Source organism: Neoarius graeffei, chromosome 2, assembly GCF_027579695.1.
Source record: "Neoarius graeffei isolate fNeoGra1 chromosome 2, fNeoGra1.pri, whole genome shotgun sequence".
NCBI lineage: Eukaryota > Metazoa > Chordata > Actinopteri > Siluriformes > Ariidae > Neoarius > Neoarius graeffei.
In genome coordinates, this window is record NC_083570.1 from 59,955,155 (window position 1) to 59,977,877 (window position 22,723).

The 22,723-nt window shown below is 41.9% G+C and overlaps 1 protein-coding gene across 5 annotated transcripts in view; it reads right to left on the minus strand.

Moving 5' to 3' along the window:
• fbln1 (fibulin 1) overlaps nucleotides 1-22,723 on the minus strand; it is a 60,557-nt gene that overhangs the window by 36,911 nt on the left and 923 nt on the right. For 4 of the 5 annotated variants that reach the window (XM_060914573.1, XM_060914572.1, XM_060914575.1 and 1 more), the window contains exons 2-14: nucleotides 20,018-20,129; nucleotides 18,312-18,444; nucleotides 8,128-8,272; nucleotides 7,598-7,645; nucleotides 7,362-7,454; nucleotides 6,638-6,775; nucleotides 6,326-6,463; nucleotides 4,093-4,236; nucleotides 3,833-3,958; nucleotides 2,831-2,956; nucleotides 2,395-2,514; nucleotides 2,188-2,319; nucleotides 1,778-1,901 (exon numbers count right to left, since the gene is read on the minus strand). In XM_060914573.1, the coding sequence (XP_060770556.1) occupies nucleotides 1,778-1,901; nucleotides 2,188-2,319; nucleotides 2,395-2,514; nucleotides 2,831-2,956; nucleotides 3,833-3,958; nucleotides 4,093-4,236; nucleotides 6,326-6,463; nucleotides 6,638-6,775; nucleotides 7,362-7,454; nucleotides 7,598-7,645; nucleotides 8,128-8,272; nucleotides 18,312-18,444; nucleotides 20,018-20,129 (1,579 nt within the window). The remainder of the gene's footprint in view (nucleotides 1-1,777; nucleotides 1,902-2,187; nucleotides 2,320-2,394; nucleotides 2,515-2,830; nucleotides 2,957-3,832; nucleotides 3,959-4,092; nucleotides 4,237-6,325; nucleotides 6,464-6,637; nucleotides 6,776-7,361; nucleotides 7,455-7,597; nucleotides 7,646-8,127; nucleotides 8,273-18,311; nucleotides 18,445-20,017; nucleotides 20,130-22,723) is intronic. The other variant, XM_060914576.1, reaches the window with a different exon arrangement.

Genomic DNA, 22,723 nt, shown 5'->3' on the forward strand with positions numbered 1-22,723 from the left:
GCTCATTTGAAATTTCATGACCGCAACACATCTCAAAAAAGTTGGGACAGGGGCAATAAGAGGCTGGAAAAGTTAAAGGTACAAAAAAGGAACAGCTGGACGACCAAATTGCAACTCATTAGGTCAATTGGCAATAGGTCATTAACATGACTGGGTATAAAAAGAGCATCTTGGAGTGGCAGCGGCTCTCAGAAGTAAAGATGGGAAGAGGATCACCAATCCCCCTAATTCTGCGCCAACAAATAGTGGAGCAATATCAGAAAGGAGTTCGACAGTGTAAAATTGCAAAGAGTTTGAACATATCATCATCTACAGTGCATAATATCATCAAAAGATTCAGAGAATCTGGAAGAATCTCTGAATCTTTAAGGGTCAAGGCCGGAAAACCATACTGGGTGCCCGTGATCTTCGGGCCCTTAGACGGCACTGCATCACATACAGGCATGCTTCTGTATTGGAAATCACAAAATGGGCTCAGGAATATTTCCAGAGAACATTATCTGTGAACACAATTCACCGTGCCATCCACCGTTGCCAGCTAAAACTCTATAGTTCAAAGAAGAAGCCGTATCTAAACATGATCCAGAAGCGCAGATGTCTTCTCTGGGCCAAGGCTCATTTAAAATGGACTGTGGCGAAGTGGAAAACTGTTCTGTGGTCAGACGAATCAAAATTTGAAGTTCTTTATGGAAATCAGGGACGCCGTGTCATTCGGACTAAAGAGGAGAAGGACGACCCAAGTTGTTATCAGCGCTCAGTTCATAAGCCTGCATCTCTGATGGTATGGGGTTGCATTAGTGCGTGTGGCATGGGCAGCTTACACATCTGGAAAGACACCATCAATGCTGAAAGGTATATCCAGGTTCTAGAGCAACATATGCTCCCATCCAGACGACGTCTCTTTCAGGGAAGACCTCGCATTTTCCAACATGACAATGCCAAACCACATACTGCATCAATTACAGCATCATGGCTGCGTAGAAGAAGGGTCCGGGTACTGAACTGGCCAGCCTGCAGTCCAGATCTTTCACCCATAGAAAACATTTGGCGCATCATAAAACGGAAGATACGACAAAAAAGACCTAAGACAGTTGAGCAACTAGAATCCTACATTAGACAAGAATGGGTTAACATTCCTATCCCTAAACTCGAGCAACTTGTCTCCTCAGTCCCCAGACGTTTACAGACTGTTGTAAAGGGAAAAGGGGATGTCTCACAGTGGTAAACATGGCCTTGTCCCAACTTTTTTGAGATGTGTTGTTGTCATGAAATTTAAAATCACCTAATTTTTCTCTTTAAATTATACATTTCCCCAGTTTAAACATTTGATATGTCATCTATGTTCTATTCTGAATAAAATATGGAATTTTGAAACTTCCACATCATTGCATTCCGTTTTTATTTACAATTTGTACTTTGTCCCAACTTTTTTGGAATTGGGGTTGTATATTGTGCATTGTTCTCAGATTTTCTTTAAACCTTATTAATGTTTCAGAGAACACAAACCTCTTGTTTCGGTTTTTCAACGCTTCTATCATTCAAAGCTTAAAAATACAGGCTACATTTAGCAGTTGCAAATGTTAGGCATGAGCAGTTAAGCCATTATTGCTCTATTGCATGCAGTGTTTCAGTGAGAAAGATGCCCACAGAATTGCACTGCGCCCACCCATCAAACATATTTGTAATTTTTCCAGCACACTGCATGTGCAGTCATCTGATGTCATTTCAGAATTCAAATCCAATATACTAATATTTAGTAGAAATTAATTATACTTACGTTTCGCTTGAGCGCCTGTAGTTGGTTGGACATTCGAAATTCAGGCATCTGAATCCTCCTTGAACGTTAAAGCAACTCTCTGTCTCTGAGCAAGTGTGTGTCCCTGTCACACACTCATCAATGTCTATTCATGAAAAAGACAACAAACAACGTTAATAGACTTGTAAGCCTTTCTTCATGGTTGAGTTCCATGGATGTCCATGTTACAAATTCAGGATAAATACTCCTTAAACAAATAACTGTTTGAGCTAAGCACAGATTAAAAGTGGTCTACTTGTTGGTATAATACACAAATCTCACAAAATCAGAGTAAAATGTGGCTTTCAATTAAAAAAAAAAATGTACATGACTTCCAAAATTTGATAATGTATTATGGAGTAAAATCATCTGTAGACATTTTTTTTTTAAACCTTGGCAGCTGCGTCCATTAGGGGCAATTGTGTAGCCTTGAGCAGGACATGTGCAGTGGAAGCTGCCTGGTGTGTTGTGGCAACGGTAGGAACAGATGTGCCCTCCAGTGGGCAAAGCACACTCATCAATGTCTGAGGAAAGAGAAAGCATGCCAGTTAAATTCATCCTTTATAAATTCTATTTTTTTTTTCATTTATTGTACCTACCTTCACATGTAGATCCATCCACATCACTCAGTTGGTAGCCTCGGCGGCAGTAGCACTGGTAGGAGCCATAAACGTTGGCACACTCTTGACTGCAGGGATTGCTCTCACACTCATTGAGGTCTGAATGCCAGCCAACCAGAGGGTGAGTGTAGTCATAATTTTGGTTCTCAAGAGCTTGATTCAGTACAAACCCTCAATATTTTATGAGTTTGTAAAGCATGTGTGACAAAGCTTGCTCCTTGCAGTTTACCATTGTAATAGTTTAACTCCAGGTTTAAATTATTACACTTGATATCAAATTATCAACTTTACAACTGTGTAATTATTAGAACTCATGTTAAATCAGAGGGATACATTGGATATTAAAGTAACATCTGTGGCTTGGGGAAATATTCAGGAGACAGGCTAGGCATCTCTCTTCTAAATGCTGTCTTACCATCACAGTTCCTGCCATCACTGGCTAACTTGAAGCCTGTGGTGCAGCTGCACTTGTAGGACCCCAGAATATTGTCACACTTATGTGCACACAGGCGACCAGGATAATACCGGCATTCATTAATATCTGAATTCAGGAAAAAATGAAAGCAGATATGGTAGTCTATTAGAATTACATATTAAAAATTCACCAGTATAAGGCCCATGGAATAAACAATCCTCTATGTGTTAGAGTTTACCAATAATAGTGTACATGAAAGCCTCAGCATAACTGTGCCCCATCTTTTATTTTAACTAGCTGCCTAAAACATATACAATATGGCCAAAAGTTTGTGGACACCTGATCATCATACCCAAATATGCTTTTTGAACAGTGCATTCCAGATTTAGTTTCCCTTTGTCTTATAATAACCTCCAGTCTTTTGGGAAAGCTTTCCACTAGATTTTGGAGCATGGCTGTGGGGATTTATGTTCAAACAGCCACAGCAGCATTAGCGAGGTCAAGTACTGATGCCAGGTGATGAGGCCTGGGATGCAGTAGCATTCCAGTTCATCCCAAAGGTGTTTAGTGGGGTTGAGGTCAGGGTTCTGTGCAGGACACTTGAGTTCTTCCACTCCAACCTTGGCAAACCATGACTTCATGGAGTTTGCATTGTACACAGGAGCATTTTCACACTGAAACATGTTTGGGCCCCTGCAACAGCATACAAAAAAATCCTAAACAGTTGTGTGCTTCCATATTTGAGGCAACAGTTTGGGGGAGAACCACATATGGATGTGATGGTCAAGTGTCCACATACTTGGCCATATAGTGTAGCTCTGGAATAGAGCCAGAGATTATGCAAGACTGAAACTGCTGTCATGCAATTTTAACATATGGTTTGCAGAATGAACAAAACTAATAATATGTGTCCACCCCATACTTTTCATGGCTATTCACTGTAAGTACTGAAAAAGGAAACTGAATGTAAATGTAATTCATAATGTAAAGAAGTGCTCTCACCCTCACAGACCCTGCTGATGCTATTAAAGACAAAACCAGTTCTGCATTCGCAGCGGTAAGAGCCCACAAGGTTGACACAGCTGTGACCAGCACACACATCATCCATACCGGTACACTCATCAATATCTGGAAATCATATTAACAACATTACTGAACTGTTGCATCTTTTTTTAAACTAGATAAACAGTCACAGGTGTTTTTTTTAAAAAGGTCAAGAATTAAGATTAAACAGACTGATCTACGAATCAATTTTTCCATACCCACACAACGTGTGCCCTCAGCATTAAGGTGGTAGCCACGGCCACAGTTAACAGAATTCCTCTGACATGTGTATGAGCCAGCAGTGTTCAAGCACACCTGGCCAGCTGGACATGGTGCTGTCACATTCAGACACTCATTGATATCTGAGGCACAAAGAGGAATAAACATATAAGGAACTGTCTTCTTCAAAATGTAGATCCTACTACATGCATGGTGTTATATAAGTGATCTATCACTCAGCTAAGTGTAATTTTGTGTGCACTCAAGGGTTTACTACCTCATTCATTGTGTAGTATGCATAATGATAATAAAGTTGACTTTAATTTCTTTTTCTCTTTGATTTAGATATGGAAGATTATGTGCATGATTACAAGGGACGAACAAATGTAATTTTTTTCTTTGCCATTTTCTACCCAATTCGGTCACTTGCCAATTCCCACCTACTAGCCTTCTTTCCCTATCACATGACAGCTACCAACTGTCAGTAACTCTGCTGAAAACACACAAACTACAAACATGGACACTCAGAAGTACAATCCCCAAGAACCACAGCGCCCTCTGGCACCTGAGTACTAATTACAGCTGTCATGCATTCCCTTAATCAGCACTCCATCTACTTAAGTCATGCTCACGCAACACCCCAGTGTGAAGTATTGTCCTGTTTACCCAGTACATACTGAGCCTTGTATTCTCCCATTTGGCTCTCTGTTTTCTGACTTTTGCTTGTGCTATTCTACTATGATTCCTGTCTCGCCTAGTCTACGTTGTTTCCTGACTTCGCTTCTGTCTTCAGTTTTGGCTTTGTCAACTGTCTGCTTCCCCGCTCACCTCTGCACATATATCAGCAAGTGCCTACATTCTGACACCAACTAGGGAAGGGGAAGGATGAAGTCAGCCAATAACATCTTTTTGAACTGCTGTTCATGCTGTATCATATTTTATGTATGTATACATATGTGTGTGGACATGATTGTTTTACTGGGCAATACACCGTTCGTATTTTTCATATGAACTACATCCGGGACATGGAGTCACATTTTCCAATATCTTATGAGGAAATCAACTGTTTTGATAAATTTAGGTGCTTTTTGTGGGGCAGCACGGTAGTGTAGTGCTTAGCACTGTCGCCTCACAGCAAGGAGGTCCTGGGTTCGAGCTCAGTGGCCGGTGAGGGCCTTTCTGTGTGGAGTTTACATGTTCTCCCTGTGTCTGTGTGGGTTTCCTCCGGGTGCTCCGGTTTCCCCCACAGCCCAAAGACATGCAGGTTAGGCTAACTGGTGACTCTAAATTGACCATAGGTGTGAATGGTTGTCTCTGTGTCAGCCCTGTGATGACCTGGCAACTTGTCCAGGGTGTACTCCGCCTCTTGCCCATAGTCAGCTGGGATAGGCTCCAGCTTGCCTGTGACCCTATAGAACAGGATAAGCGGCTACAGATAATGGATGGATGGATGGAGGGTGCTTTTTGTATGTGAATGTGTCTTTTATAATAAAAAGAAAATTAGATGTTGGCTTGAAGATATGAAGTTTATCTTCTCTTGTTGAAAAACTTGTATTTTTCATATGAAATACTGCCTAGACCTGAGTGACATATTTTCCAATATCTTCACTCATGAGGATATCAATGATGTCACTTTAATGTTTTCCCATTGAATTGACGCGTGTTGTCAACATGGCGAACCGGTTCAAAACTAAAATTCTTTTTGATTTAACTTGCATTTTTTTGTGGATGTGTCAGTCTAATAAAAAGAATTACACAGGGGCCTGAAAATATGAAGTTTATCATCTTGTGTTAGAAAAATATTTCACTTGTTCTCTGTGCTCACTTATGAAATATGTTCACCACTCAAAGATAACTAAACATCAATTTACACAGAAAGGTTTAAATTTGTAAACAAGTTCTTGTATAAATTATAGCCACACATGCTTGAAGAGAACACCATAAATGCCTTAATGTAATTTCCAAAATAATGAGTCAAAACCTGAATTTCATGTTTACACACATGCTGTGAGTAAAAATACTGCTACTTCTTGTTGACAGGACTTTATGAATTATGTCTAGGATGCTGCAATGCAAGATTACATGTTTTAAGACAATGAGCAGTGGGGCCAGCATTGTTCTGAAATCCCTGACTGTGACTTTAAACAGAATATTGTATCTACATAAGTTTATTTGGATACAACAGATAATTAAACTTTAATAAGGACTGTGAGGACCGTAGATGCTAATCACCAATGCAGCTGCCCAGAGCATCCTGTATGAATCCCACATGGCATTGCACCTTGGGTCGGCAGCGGAATGACCCCGGTGTGTTCTGACACTCAAAATCCAGAGGACAGTTATGAGTGCCTGTCTCACACTCATCAATATCTAAACAAAAGAGGCAAGAAAACAGAGAAATGTGGTTTAATGCACACTTCTAGTCATTCATTCTCATGAGGCTGAAGAAAGACTTGATTAACCTTTTAAATCAATGTTTTTAATTCTTAACGCATTTCCAACAAGGTTTAGCCTTTAACTTGATGTGTAGGTTTGTTAAATGACCTTTGCAGCTGTTGTTGTCAGTGAGCTCATAGCCTGTGCCACAGCTGACTTCCCTCTGGCAGCGATACGAGCCCTGAGTGTTAATACAGCGTTCACCAGGACGGCAGTGATGAGAGCCCAGCAAACACTCATTAATGTCTCCAAAGAGGAAGTATGCGAAAGAGTATGTGTGGGGGTCAGGATATAAGAAGAGAAAGTAAGACAACAACAGGTCAAATATTGAGAAGCAGAGATGAAACCCTTCAAAGAATTTTCCAACCATAAAATAACTAAAATATATGCTACATTAGGGAAGATGCTATATTAGATACAATGATGTACAGTATTTGAAACATGCATTTGAAATACTAATACAATTTTATTTTTTTATATTTAAGGGTCATAGAAGAAAGCAAGAAAAGAAAAGCCGGTCTTAGAAACAGAAATAGCAATAATGCTCTCATATGGTCTTTACAAATTGTATTTTGTAATTATTACTAATTATTACAAAATGCACAAGTGTGTGTATTTCTTTATTATTGAGCAATAGTGCATTTTATTTTGATAAATTGTTGCAGTATTTTGCGGATTACTTTGCATTTTAATTTTCTTCCATTCCTGAATCGATGTCAAGATGTATTTGTATATAAAACCAACAACAAAAAACCTATAGACTATGTAATATGTACATAATTTATGGTGTGCTTAATATATTTAAACAATAAAACTATTCAGTCTTTTCTACCGTCACAGTTTTTCCCGTCAGGTTTGAGCTTATAACCTGCAAAGCAGGCACAAGTGTTTCCTATACAGCTTTGAGCACAATTCCCAGGTCCAACTGCAACACACACACACACACACACACACACACACACACACACACACACACACGTTACCATTCTAATCTCAATCCCATCTCTTTAAAGGAGTAATAGCGTTATGATTGATGGGTGTTCATGACAGGCTTGACTTCACACGTACCTTTGCATTTTTCATCTGAATGTAATTGCTCAACCACACCAGTGTTCTCTAGAGATATGACAACATCCATGAGCATACTGAATTTTAATTTATCTTTGCTATGCTGAACAGAGTGAGAGATACTGGATTCAAACATTTTTAATAGAAATCTTACAATAAACGTCAAATATAGAGCATGCTAATGAAAGCCCACTAGAGGGTAGCAGAATTCTTACAGATAGAGTACAGCATTTCCTGAAGGTTAGTGTGGAAGCAGCAATGTTTCTCCATAAATCAGACTCTCACCAATTATTGGATAATGGCTATGTCTACTTTTCAAAAACAACAAAGACATAAAAATACATTTACTGTTGAAATTTTAGAAAAGCACATTGCTTAACAGGTAACTAAGGCAGATGTGCCAGACTTTAGGTCACAAGGCTGCAGGCGAAGAAGCCAATAACTAATAAAGACTCATTAAAACAACTTGCTTGGTCCATTGGATGTCCTATGATTGCAGTGTGATTGAATACAGTGTAGCTTGTGCTAACCTTGTGTAGAGTTGCTGTCACTTTGTGCTGAACTCTCCATACAGCAGGTTTGAAACACAGGGCCACACTGGGAGCTAAGTTTGAAGTCACAGGTCTGACCCTGCTTCTGAGCCTCCCGACCCAGTAAACAGCATTCACAACACACCTACACACAAGAGCAGGAGCACACAATGAGTTTTAAAAATGTTGTGCAGAATTTGGAGTATTCACTTGGCAAGTTTTATCACTTTGTGAAGGTAAGGCACAAGTAAACAATCTAAATTCACAATGTCTGACCTAACCTACATGCTAAAAAAATGCAGATAAACAGACAGACTGTATGGTACAGGCTGCTGGTGATCACTCAAGGTTTTGTGCCAATATTCAGCAGAACAAGAATGAATGTTCTGCTGCAGGGGGAAAATGTCAAGACAAAGATTACTGCAACTGAGAGCAGACAATGGTGGTACACAATGGTGTATAACAAATAAAACAAATGCAAATAAAGCACTTTATGCCTAAAAATCACCCAAAGATTAATTAAATATTTGTAACAATTTGTAGATTTATGGGTGTGACGCTGGGCGGCACGATGGTGTAGTGGTTAGCGCTGTCGCCTCACAGCAAGAAGGTCTGGGTTTGAGCCCTGTGGCCAGCGAGGGCCTTTCTGTGCGGAGTTTGCATGTTCTCCCTGTGTCCGCATGGGTTTTCTCCGGGTGCTCCAGTTTCCCCCCACAGTCCAAAGACATGCAGGTTAGGTTAACTGGTGACTCTAAATTGACCGTAGGTGTGAATGTGAGTGTGAATGGTTGTCTGTGTCTATGTGTCAGCCCTGTGATGACCTGGCGACTTGTCCAGGGTGTACCCCGCCTTTCGCCCGTAGTCAGCTGGGATAGGCTCCAGCTTGCCTGCGACCCTGTAGAACAGGATAAAGCAGCTAGAGATAATGAGATGAGGTGGGTGTGATGCTTATGGGGTTCAAGGGGAAAATAATGACATAGGAGACAGACTTGGGACAACTCAAAAGGTGTGCTTTATTGCTGCACACTTGCTTTTCAGTGAACTTAATTTATTATGTGTTTGTATGTGTGCACGCACACACCTCTACTCAGTTCTCTCTGTGGTTGCCTCTCTTCAAAGCACACAACAAATAAACTGCCAGTGATTCAACACAGGTTACTCATCATGCATTACCTGCCAGTTCAACCCACCTCCTCTCCATCCATAGCTGATACATAATCACTCCCCTGCTGTCACAATGGTAATTTGGTGTTCTATTACTAATGTTATTTTGTGTGTGTGTGTGTGTGTGTGTGTGTGTGTGAGAGAGATGCAGTGGTCCCTAGAGGTGTTTGTGCCAACCACTGCCCCACTGCCACATGGGTAAACCCTGGAAGGTGTGATGGCTAGGGGAGTAAACCCTGAACACAAATCTGCAGATGGGGACCGGCAATAGGCGGAGCCCAACAGACCGGACTACCGGCAGTCCCCTGCAGCTCGAAACAGATTGAAGGTTGTCGTGAGTCCCTCATGCCACTGGAAATTACTCTGCTAGAGTGAAGAACGGTGGGAGTGAGGATTGCGCACCCACACCCTCACCCTAAACTCTTTCCTCGCGCAAGCTCCTTGCTCCACCCGCCCACGCACCCCGTCCCCTCCCCTACACCCCAACAAAGTCCTGTGGCGATGTGGAATGGCAGCAGGCACAGGCCAAGGATGTGGCTGGGAGTGCCTAGCCAAACCATGCACACAGGTGGCAGTGGAGTGATGGTTGTTGTGTTGCAGGATGGGGCAGCGCATCACCTCGGCAGCTTTCACTGCGTCTGAGCAGCTCCACACTGCTCACCCCTGACGGGGAAGGACCTGGAAAAGGTGGTCTAAAAATTGTCTGCTCCCCCAAACTCTGGATGGCTAGCCGCAGCCATCAGAGCATCCCTTACTGCGGCCGAAAAACCAGAAAGAATATACATCTACACATTGCTACCTGGAATGTTCACACCCTTCTGGACATACCTGAACCATCCAACAGGCCTTGCTGAAAGACAGCTCTTGTAGCCCTCGAGCTTGCAAGATATAACATCGACATTGCAGCACTCAGTGAGACCAGGCTACGTGGTGAGGATTCCCTGACGGAGGTGGGTGCAGGCTACACCTTCTTCTGGAAAGGGGTTCCTGAAGGTGTGCGTTGCATCCACGGTGTGGGTTTTGCTGTGAAAACTAAACTACTTCAGCAAATCCCAGAATCTCCTGTAGGCATCAGTGAGCGCCTCATGACATGGCACATTCCTCTTGCCAAGAAGCACTTTATCACACTCATCAGTGCTTATGCGCCAACCCTGGATGCAGATAACAACATAAAAGAAGATTTCTACAGTTGTCTTGATGCAGTCATCCAGAAAATCCCAGCCGCTGACAAACTCCTCCTTATGGGTGACTTTAATGCAAGAGTGGGCACCGAACATCTCATCTGGAAGAAGATCATTGGTCAGCATGGAGTAGGAAAAATGAACAACGGGCACCGTCTACTATCCCTCTGTGCAGAGCACCAGTCGCTTGTCACGAACACCACCTTCCAGATGAAAAAACACCATAAAACCACCTGGCAACATCCGAGATCTAAACACTGGCACCTTTTGGACTACATCATCGTCCACCAAAGGGACAGACAGGACGTGATGATCACCAGAGCCATGCGTGGCGCGGAGTGCTGGACTGACCACCGCATGGTCAGATCCAAATTACGCCTGGTCATTCCACCTTGCCACCCTAAGACGGCCCCAAACAGAAGATTGAACACCACCACTCTCTCCAACCCAGACATGATTAATGATCTCCGTCGCCACCTTGCATGCAACCTCGCTCATATTCCAGAGGAAGCTGATGCCAAAGACTGGCCAGCTCTATCTGCAGCCATCCACTCTGCAGCCTCAACAGCCCTTGGCATCAAGGCCAAACAGCATCAGGACTGGTTTGACAATAATTCTTCCCATATCCATGTGACTCTGCAAGAAAAACAGCAAGCCCATAAAGCCCTGCTCTCCAACCCACAATCCTCCATGCTAAAAGCCAATTACACCAAGGCTAGAGCCAAAACACAGCTGGCACTAAGGGCCATGGAAGACACCTGGTGGCTGGAGAAAGCAAAAGAAATTCAACATCTTGCTGATTGCAATGACACGCACGGCTTCTATGATGCCATCAAAGCTCTCTATGGACCAAGAAAGCAAATCTTCACTCCTGTTCGATCTGCTGCTGGAGACAGCCTCCTAAAGGACCGCCAAGAGATCCTTGAGCACTGGGCCGAACACTTTAAAAGTCTCCTCAATCATACCAACCCTGCAGATCCGAACATCCTTGACAAACTGCCAGTTATGCCTCAGATGCAACATCTAGACATCCTACCACACTTCTCAGAAACATGCAAGGCTATCAGGAGCCTCAAAAACCCAGGACCTGATGGTATCCCAGCGGAGGTGTTCAAACATGGGGGTTATCTCCTCACATGCCGTGTACACCTCCTGATCATCCAAATCTGGCAGTCTGAGAAAGTACCACAGGACTGGAAGGATGCCAACATCATTGTCCTCTATAAGCAGAAAGGGGACAGAGCAGACTGTGGCAACAGTCGAGGAATATCACTCCTCTCCACAGCAGGCAAAGTCCTAGCAAAGATTATGCTCTCCCGGCTGGTGGAGTACATCTCAGAATGTACTCTCCCTGAAACACAGTGTGGTTTCCGGAAGTCCAGATCCACAACTGACATGATCTTTGCTCCATGGCAGCTACTTGAGAAAAGTACAGAGCAGCGCAAAGACCTCCATATCGCCTTCATCGACCTCAGCAAAGCCTTTGACACCATAAACCGTGACGTGCTCTGGGAACAACTTTGCAAACTTGGTGTACCACCCAAATTCCTCTCCATCCTGCAACAACTACATGATGGCATGCAAGCCAGAGTTGTTATGGGAGGACTCCAGTCTGAGCCCTTTAAGGTCAATGTTGGGGTGAAGCAAGGCTGTGTCCTGGCACCAGTACTATTCAACCTCCTCCTCTCAGCAATCACCTGACTGTTCCACCGTGCCCTGCAGCACAAAAATGGTATAGACCTGGAATACCACCTTGACGGTAACCTGTTTAATATCCGACGGCTCCAAGCTCATACCAAAACATCAACCTGCCATATCCATGAGCTCCAGTATGCAGATGACTGTGCTGTCCTGGCACACAGCCCAGACTCCTTGCAGCATGCCTTGGACACCATCTCAGTGCTGTATCAGTCCTTCGGTCTTCAAGTAAACACCAAGAAGACGGAGGTCATGGCGCAACTCTACTAAACCCCCCCTCACCTGTTGGCTTCCATATCAATGGCAGTCCACTCAGCCTTGTTCACCATTTCACGTACCTGGGCTCCACACTCTCTGCAGACTCCTCCCTTGACAGAGAAATACACTACCGGATCAATAAAGCCTCATCAGCCTTTGGGCGCCTTAGGAAGAGAGTATTTGACAACAACAACTTAAAAATCAGCACCAAAGTAGCAGTCTACAATGCAGTCTGTGTCTCCACCCTACTCTATGGGGTGGAAACATGGACCCCATACAGACGCCACATAAATAGCCTGGAGATGTTTCACATCAGAAGCCTCCAAAAAAAATACTCAACCTGTCCTGGGAAGACCGCATCCCCTACACTGACATTTTGACTGCGACTGGCACCACCAGTATGGAAGCAGCTCTGGCCAACAGGCATTTATGCTGGGTTGGCCACACCATTCGCATGCCTGGCTATCGCCTCCCACGCCAAGTCCTGTATGGACAGTTGCTCAACTCCAAGCGGGCTGCTGGTGGCCAGAAGAGGCGATACAAGGACTTTACAAAAGAACTCTTGAAGTGCTGCAACATCAACCCAGGCCATCTCAAGGCACTAGCATCCAACAGACCAGCCTGGAGAGCTACAGTGGTGCTTGAAAGTTTGTGAACCCTTTAGAATTTTCTATATTTCTGCATAAATATGACCTAAAACATCAGATTTTCACACAAGTCCTAAAAGTAGATAAAGAGAACCCAGTTAAACAAATGAGACAAAAATATTATACTTGGTCATTTATTTATTGAGGAAAATGATCCAATATTACATATCTGTGAGTGGCAAAAGTATGTGAACCTTTGCTTTCAATATCTGGTGTGACCCCCTTGTGCAGCAATAACTGCAACTAAACGTTTGCGGTAACTGTTGATCAGTCCTGCACACCAGCTTGGAGGAATTTTAGCCCATTCCTCCGTACAGAACAGCTTCAACTCTGGGATGTTGGTGGGTTTCTTCACATGAACTGCTCACTTCAGGTCCTTCCACAACATTTCGATTGGATTAAGGTCAGGACTTTGACTTGGCCATTCCAAAAAATTAACTTTATTCTTCTTTAACCATTCTTTGGTAGAACGACTTGTGTGCTTAGGGTCATTGTCTTGCTGCATGACCCACCTTCTCTTGAGATTCAGTTCATGGACAGATGTCCTGACATTTTCCTTTAGAATTCGCTGGTATAATTCAGAATTCATTGTTCCATCAATGATGGCAAGCCATCCTGGCCCAGATGCAGCAAAACAGGTCCAAACCATGATATTACCACCACCATGTTTCACAGATGGGATAAGGTTCTTATGCTGGAATGCAGTGTTTTCCTTTCTCCAAACATCACGCTTCTCATTGAAACCAAAACGTTCTATTTTGGTCTCATCTGTCCACAAAACATTTTTCCAATAGCCTTCTGGCTTGTCCACGTGATCTTGAGCAAACTGCACACGAGCAGCAATGTTCTTTTTGGAGAGCAGTGGCTTTCTCCTTACAACCCTGCCATGCACACCATTGTTGTTCAGTGTTCTCCTGATGGTGGACTCATGAACATTAGCCAATGTGAGAGAGGCCTTCAGTTGCTTAGAAGTTACCCAGGGGTCCTTTGTGACCTCGTTGACTATTACACGCCTTGCTCTTGGAGTGATCTTTGTTGGGCGACCATTCCTGGGGAGGGTAACAATGGTCTTGAATTTCCTCCATTTGTACACAATCTGTCTGACTGTGGATTGGTGGAGTCCAAACTCTTTAGAGATGGTTTTGTAACCTTTTCCAACCTGATGAGCATCAACAACGCTTTTTCTTAGGTCCTCAGAAATCTCCTTTGTTCGTGCCAAGATACACTTCCACAAACATGTGTTGTGAAGATCAGACTTTGATAGATCCCTGTTCTTTAAATAAAACAGGGTGCCCACTCACACCTGATTGTCATCCCATTGATTGAAAACACCTGACTCTAATTTCACCTTCAAATTAACTGCTAATCCTAGAGGTTCACATACTTTTGCCACTCACAGATATGTAATATTGGATCATTTTCCTCAATAAATAAATGACCAAGTATAATATTTTTGTCTCATTTGTTTAACTGGGTTCTCTTTATCTACTTTTAGGACTTGTGTGAAAATCTGATGTTTTAGGTCATATTTATGCAGAAATATAGAAAATTCTAAAGGGTTCACAAACTTTCAAGCACCACTGTACGTGCAACAAAGCAGCTGAACAAATCAGCGACACCTTCATCCAAAGGCAGACCGCAAGACGTGAACAACGACACCGGCAGGCAGACCCCACTCCCCAAACATCAGGGCATGCCTGCTCCATCTGTGGTAGAGTGTGTGGCTCCAAGATTGGCCTCCATAGCCACATGAGGTGGCATCAATGCCAACAACGTTGAACCCCCCTCCCCCCCAACCCCTGGAGCAAGCATCATCATCGGACACGATGGACAGCTAAGATGTGTGTGAGAGAGAGAGGGAGAAAACAATTATTCAGAGCTCTCTGATGCAATAGTGCAATAGTGCATGCTGTTCACACACACAGGCCACACAAACATATTCCCCACTGCTCTGCAAATGTGCATTATGGTAGAATAATCACATTCTGAAAAACATTTCACATGATCACTGGAGATAATCTGTAAAAGCCATTATTAGAGCCATTTTAGGTTATTTATTTTAATTAATTTATTTATTTATTTATTTATTTATTTATAGGTTTTTTAAAGCATCTCTAAAATACACAATGAAATAGATCACACAGTCATGACAAATAAAATATTTAACAACGTTAAAAGCAGGACAATTGAAGTAAAAACCACCCATCTTTCAGTACTAGCTCAGTACAATAAATACACCCCCTTGCTGCCTTGTCAGTCAGTTGTATCGGTTCATAAATGAGCACCTCCTGTTGGTGGGTTTTTATAATGCATTGCATAGTGTGATTAAAGCAGATACGCAGAAGCTTTATTTTTAAATAAATTTCAGAGTGGATAGTATCTCCATCCTTGACTCTTGTATGCTGCATAAATGGGAATAAAAATATACATTTTTGAGAGTTAAGATCGACTGCAAAGTTGGCATTTGAGCTGCCCCACTGAGCCAGCCAGCCCTGAGTGCGTGACGTCACTGCGATAACCGGTTTTAAGGCTGAGGCCTTTGACAGCTATAGACAGTCATATAAATAAAAATTTATGGTGAAAATAAGAAATACCGTTACCGACTTGCTCAACGAAGACTGATTTGACTTCACTGATTGTGGGTTGACTCTCATTAAAACAGGATAGGTGTTATAACTTATGCAACATACATGTACATGCATGCATTTTCACTGATAAAACATAAAAGGCTAATTAAATAATCAGATGAACTGAGACAATCACATTCTGAAGCAAATTAAATAATTTTATACCGGTAACTTAAACACACAATACAAGTTACATGTATTAATCTAAATGCAGGTAAACAACGTGTTGTTTTTGTTGTTTTTTATCCAAATGAGAGTTGGAGCTTACCCGTCTGTGTTCTTGCTTCTTGAAGGCCGAGCTTGTGGCCGATTGTTTTGAAACAATCTGACTTTCAGTTGTTCGTTCAGTTCTCTGTTCATTCTTCCATGTAAGGGTGAGATGGCAGCAATATCCAGTTTAGAAATAAGACAGCTGGTCCATTCATTCTCTCCATACTGTGTATTCCGCCATTACTGCTCGACTCAAGCAATTACTAAAACCCAGGACGGAATGGGATGTCACCGGTTTTAGCAACACCTGCAGGGAAGTCACTGCCCGAGCGATATGTCCCATCCCGTTCCATACAGGGTTTTAGCAAAAACCCTTGACTCACACTCCAGGAGGACTGGTGCAACTGAACTCACTTAAAAAAAAAAAAATACTTTCCTTTTCGGCCCTGTGATGACCTGGCGACTTGTCCAGGGTGTACCCCGCCTTTCGCCCGTAGTCAGCTGGGATAGGCTCCAGCTTGCCTGCGACCCTGTAGAACTGGATAAAGTGGCTAGAGATAATGAGATGAGACTTTCCTTTTCTTGTTTTATTTTTCTTTAATTGTTGGGACTGCACCCTCTTTCAATACAGCCTTATAGCCAACGCTCCTCAACAGATCAGAGGTCTCGTACAAGTCTTCAGTAAAATGTGCAGCACACAGGAGATACCACTTCATAGGTGCCCAATGTGCCCGTGAATTTCTCGCAAAACGCGTCCAAATCTTTGCAGTTTGAATATTCTTGGGCCATGAATGCAACATAAATCCACCTTCTGTCGTGTTGCTGCACCGGCCAAAAACATACCTACATGGCATGGCAATAAATTAGCTCAAAATGGAGGATCAGAGTTGCAGTCAGCTCTGTGCTTTAGTATAGCGGAAATGGCGATGAGACCGATAGACTTCCTGTTGTGACGTTACGGACATTAAGGTCATTTACTCAGACCGCTACCTATATAAATCACTTTAATCGTAAAAATTACTATATTAGATTTATTGTTAGCGCTTAAAACTATTCCTGTGCCATTCTTGAGGTCTCAAGGGATTTATAAATGAAAGTGAGGCCATGGCTCTGCATATATGCCTTAAGCTCATGTGACCTGTGCCCTGTGACAACATCAGCAGGCCTCATGGCAGTTCTTCATGTCTGAGGATAGTGACAGCTGTCATGTTTTCATCCATTATCATCCGGCTGTTCACATCTTTGAAAGCACAATCGATATGTAAGAGTAACATTTAAGTTTATCATTTATTGATATTTAAATATATTTTTGGAGCGTTGATATATTTTGGCAGTTTACGAGCAGATAGAAATTTGGATGGAGTTTGTGTGGGTCACATGTTTTGGTTAGGTTGTACTGAGGGAAAATATTCATGATTTTGGGTTAGCAATACAATGCTTACTGTAACAGTAACCTGTCTTTTATTTCAGCAATACTTTGTACCATCTGTGGTGTGATTAATGCATATTGTACTTGCGTTAACATGGAATATGGTCATTTTGTGAATGTATATATATTTTCCTCTTTATCAGTTTTACCCTACTGCTGGTTGCTACATTAAAGAAAGGTTAACCAGGAACACTTTTTTCGCATAGTAATTGGAGATGGGGTTTATCTGCCTGGTAATTCATGCAAGGTGTGTGAAGAGATCAAGATGTAATGGCCAAATGTTAGTTATTAATCATTTAATCTCTGAAAGCATTAGTCTTGGCAGGAATTTATTGGCCTAGTGACAACTGTTGAAAGCAGGCTGACAGATTAAAATAAATGTAAAGACGGCTAGCACTTGCTGACCATTAAGTTGCCTTCAGATATACAAGGTTTGTTTTTTCAATTCTGTCATAAGTATGAGAACGGAGGATAAATTATCCCAAATCTTTAGCAGAAGAAGAAACCTTTACAGTATTTGTCACATGCACACTTCAAGCACAGTGAAATTCATCCTCTGCATTTAACCCATCTGCAGCAGTGAACACACGTGCACACACACACACCTAGAGCAGTGGGCAGCCACACTAGAGCGCCCGGGGAACAGTCAGGGGTTAGGTACCTTGCTCAAGGTCACTTCAGCCCAAGGCCGCCCCACCTTAACCTAACTGCATGTCTTTGGACTGTGGGGGAAACCCACACAGACACGGGGAGAACATGCAAACTCCACACAGAAAGGCCCTCGCCGGCCGCTGGGTTCGAACCCAGAACCTTCTTGCTGTGAGGCAACCGTGCTAACCACTACACCACTGTGCCGCCTAGTAGCATGGCGCATTCCATTTTGGCAAATCTGGTCACCCAAACGTAAACGGTGTAGAATACTTTTTGTCTAAATCTGGGAAAGGAGACACAAAAACTTCATAGACAGTACCTTAGCGGTTTTAGTCTCACAGGTGTTTCCAGATAGGAGCGCATCACAACTGCCCTGGTCTTTGGCCGTATTGATACCCTTACTACATGTGATATCCTCCAGTACAGCTGCACAGCACTGTTCCTGGGCTATCCTATAAGAAATAATATTAACACCATGAATATAATCTCATCAAAATAATATATAATATTAAAACATACTAAACCTATTAAAACTACTGTAGCATTAGAGCAGGGGTGTCCAAACTGATCCATAAAGGGCCATGTGGCTGCAGGTTTTCATTCCAGCCATGCAGCAGCACACCTGATTTGGCTTATTCAATCAACTGACACACCCACCCTTTAATCAAGGGTGGGTGTGGCTGCAAGTATTTGACTGTGTGAAGACAGTTCAGTTGATTGAATGAGCCAAGTCAGGTGTGCTGCTGCATGGCTGGAATGAAAACCTGCAGCCACACGGCCCTTTATGGATCAGTTTGGACACCCCTGCATTAGAGTGATGTACTGTAGGAATTGTGGACCAGTGGAACCTTGGAATTGTGCTGGTTCAATATGAGCCAGCAAAAAAACTTGATTTAATCACTCCTTTCCTGATGCCATTTAAAAGTGCTGTTCAGAAGAATGTAATGGTTTCGAGAACACCACCTTCAAACAATGCATCATTTAATATAACAGACATGCATTTTCTCTGAGCTGACCTATAAATGGCGAGAATGCACCATTTACAGTATAATGCACATGCATAAGCAGAGTTACTGTCTTCATCTTCTCTAATTCTACTCTCTTCTCCTGTCATCCATTGTTGCAGTGCCTTTTAAGGGCACAGACACTTTCAGTATTTTTTTTCTTTAGATGTCTGAAATAATCCACAGATTTCCTGTTATTGCTCCCTTCTCTTCTCCATCTCTTCTCCATTCTTTCACCTCAGTGGTATTTCCTGGATTTGGAAATACCCCCTTGACTAAGCTCCTCATCTCCCCCCTCCAATCCCCCTCCCAAAACCAAAACCCAGTCTCCCTTCTCACACTCTTTGATTTGAACCAATTCTCGATTCACTAGCTGGCCAAAACAAACGCATTTGCCTTTGGAAGGGCAGACGGAGTAACCCTTTTGGTTTGGAAATGCACTGAACATTTGGCAGCACTTCTCTTAGTTGCATTAATGTTAACATTGCTACCAATCTCCCAATATCTGTCTCTGGCAAAGGGTCAGAAGTAGCCTTCATTAGAAAAAGCATTTTACAAGAATCACCAAAGACTGCTTTTATGATTAGTAAATTCCAAGAAGGCCCCACACTGAATATAATATTGCTACACAAGTATTGCTCAATAGATGATGAATTTTAGAACAACCTGTGCAGATTAATATTTTTAAACCACCAGACATGCAGCATTGCCAAATCCTCCTGGGTGCTTATAGGATAAGACCAGTATGTGGTTTACTATGTAAAGTGACTAAACAGATGCCTAGGAGAGAGACTCCGATCTTTTTCACCAATGACAGCATGGTCAGTTACACTGTCCTGGCCATCAGTACACATGCCATGACCATATACTTCAAAATATGATAAACAAGTAATAAGAACATTTACACAAGCAAAGGAAAGTATGTGCCTTTATTTTAATGGAAAAATAGTAACTACTGGCTGAGTATGCATGCAGGCTGTGGAAGGTGAATGCTGAGATAAACCAGACAGTATATTCTAACCTGCAGGTAGAAGATGCTGAAATGAGAGGGATACGTGTACAATCCTGGGATTCTGTGGCCTTCTCTCTACCATCCTGACAGCAGCCATCCAATGAGATGGGATCTGTGGTCTCTAGGGAATAGACAGTTACTCAGTCTTAAATTATGCAAACAAAGGGCAACCTTTTTTTTGGACCACCATAGACCCACTGGACTGGAGTTGCCATGACTTGCCCAGTATAAAACATTTCGGCAGTATTACAGGTCATATACTCTATGGTTGGAGCATCTGGGTATGGTGAATAGTGTCTAGAATGGTGTCAACTAACTTCTGTGTGAAAACTGAAGGAAATCATATCTACAGACGAAATATATAGTCTGAAAATAAATAAATCTTCTTTACAGTATAACCTATAAATTCTATCACAGTTTCTGTGTTCTTGTTAAGCATTAGGTTCTTGTGTGATGTCCCTCAAATGTTTACAGGGCTGTTAGAGTTAGGGTGTTCTGAAGCATTTTTCCTCACACTGGTTTTATTAGTTTGGACTGTGTGTAAAAATTTCATAGCAAATTATTTTTTCCTTCATGTTTGGCTAATTTCACTTTTACAGTTCCTGAGTTGTTCTGTGGATATCACTGTAAAGTTTCAAATTGTGGCATCAGAATTTGTCACTTGATTTCTTTACAATTTTCTATTTATTTTGGAATGTCCGTGCTTCAGTGTTGTCTGGTACATTGTGTATGACTTTTGTCTATTATAATTTTTTGATGGAATTTTTCCACAACACCAGATGCTGCTGAACATATAAAGAAGTTAAAGACATTTGTTGATTTGCAGGAGGTCAACAATGCACTTCATGTCTGTCTGTTCTGCTAAATTAAAGTTCAAAATATCTAAACAAGGTCTGGTCTTGTCATTTAATAAAATCTATTCATTTCCCTGTGGTTTCCTTGATCAGCCAAACACAAAATACCTTTGGCATTTGAGTCTTTTGGCCTCCCTTTATTCTGGCTTTAGCATGCAGCACACTGCCAAGCTAGTTTTATGCATGATATTCCCTTTAACTGGAGAATAATTGCAGCTAGAACACCATTTTTTTTTCAGGTTACCATGTACAAGTTCTAAGAAATATTTTCTCAAGATAGCTAAGGGACAAACAAGTCCACTGTTCCCTAGATCCCCAGTTCATTTCCCTCCCTATTATCAGTAGATTATTTAGCTTGCCAGGGCCCTTGTACCCTATAGTCCCCATTGTGATTCATACAAGCTTCCAAAACCTACCCAGGCATCCATCACAACACACAGACGATATTCATATGCAGATTACTCATGAAAGACTCAGATATTGTGAAAAGGGATTGGTCCAGACACAAAGATATGAAGACATAACAAAAAGAAAGCAATTTCTGGTTGATACAAACAGTAGAGTTGTGCTTTCCTTTATCTGATAAGTAAAACACTGCCACTTTATACTAAGCCTGCCTTACTCAGCCTGTCAAAACCTGCAACCCTCTCCCTCTTATGATAACAATCTACATTCAGTTTAGTTACAGAGTTGTAAAAAAGAAAAAAAAAACCAACTGCTTTTGTTGTTTTATCAGTCCAGGTCTGATGGCCCTCCCAGATCTCTCTAATGTGTTGTCTCCCTCTCTTAAACCCTGAATCCCATCTTGGAACACCCTGACACTTAGAACTGAACACAAAAATATAGACCAAGCTTAATGAATTTAGCCTTTAAGTAGCAGTACCACAGAAGCCCAGGACTCTGTAAAAGGGCTCTCCAAATGATCATACAACACATGTTATGGAAGGGATGGAGCGCCAGGTACATCAGGATATTTATATTTTCTACTCTGACTGCTTGACAGAGCTTTTTTTAGAGAAAGACAAAATAAATTTCTATCTGTTTTCAATTTATAGCAGATATTGTGAAAAGGGATTGGTCCAGACACAAAGATATGAAGACATAAAAAGAAACAGGAATTGTTGTTGACCTGACATAGAACTGTATGTACCTGATGAGATCAAGTCAGTCACCCATCCATGTTAGGACAGATGTTGCTTGTCACTTGAGGAGGAATGCCCCAAAGATTATGGTTCATTGTCCCCCAACTTCACAGTCAACTAAAACATTTAGAGTGATGACAGGAGAATTGACTGCATTATACTTTCAGACCATGATGATATCATAACTTTTTTCTTGGTATTTGATTAACTAGATTATATAGGATGAGATCAAATTAGCTGCAATGTCTTTATCTTGATGTAGGGCTCCAACTTCTCTGTTTTCAATGGAAAAACATCAGTATGGTGTTACTTGTTGTGTGAAGTGATATGCAGAAACAATTACCAGTAGCCAGTGCTCAGTACTACTAATCCCACCCCAGAGTGCCACTGTGTGCTGAGTCTGAGCAGGTAACAAATAACATAAAACTGTGCCTTTTGGTACTGGACCTGTGGTACTGGACTGACAATAGATCAATGTTCAAGTTTTAAGGTGGCAAATGTTCTAGTATTGTGCGATAACAAGGCTCCATGTGTAGCTAGACGTTTCCAGAACTCTACAACTCGTATCTTAACAGCATAAATTAACTATCAGAAACCATTAAGAAATTCCTGTCTATGACTATGTTTTTAGCTATCTGACTCTTTTACACTCTGTAACATGGCATCAGTCATGAGTGTTATTTTAGAAAAGTTTGTAAGGTTCTTTCTGGGTTACAGAT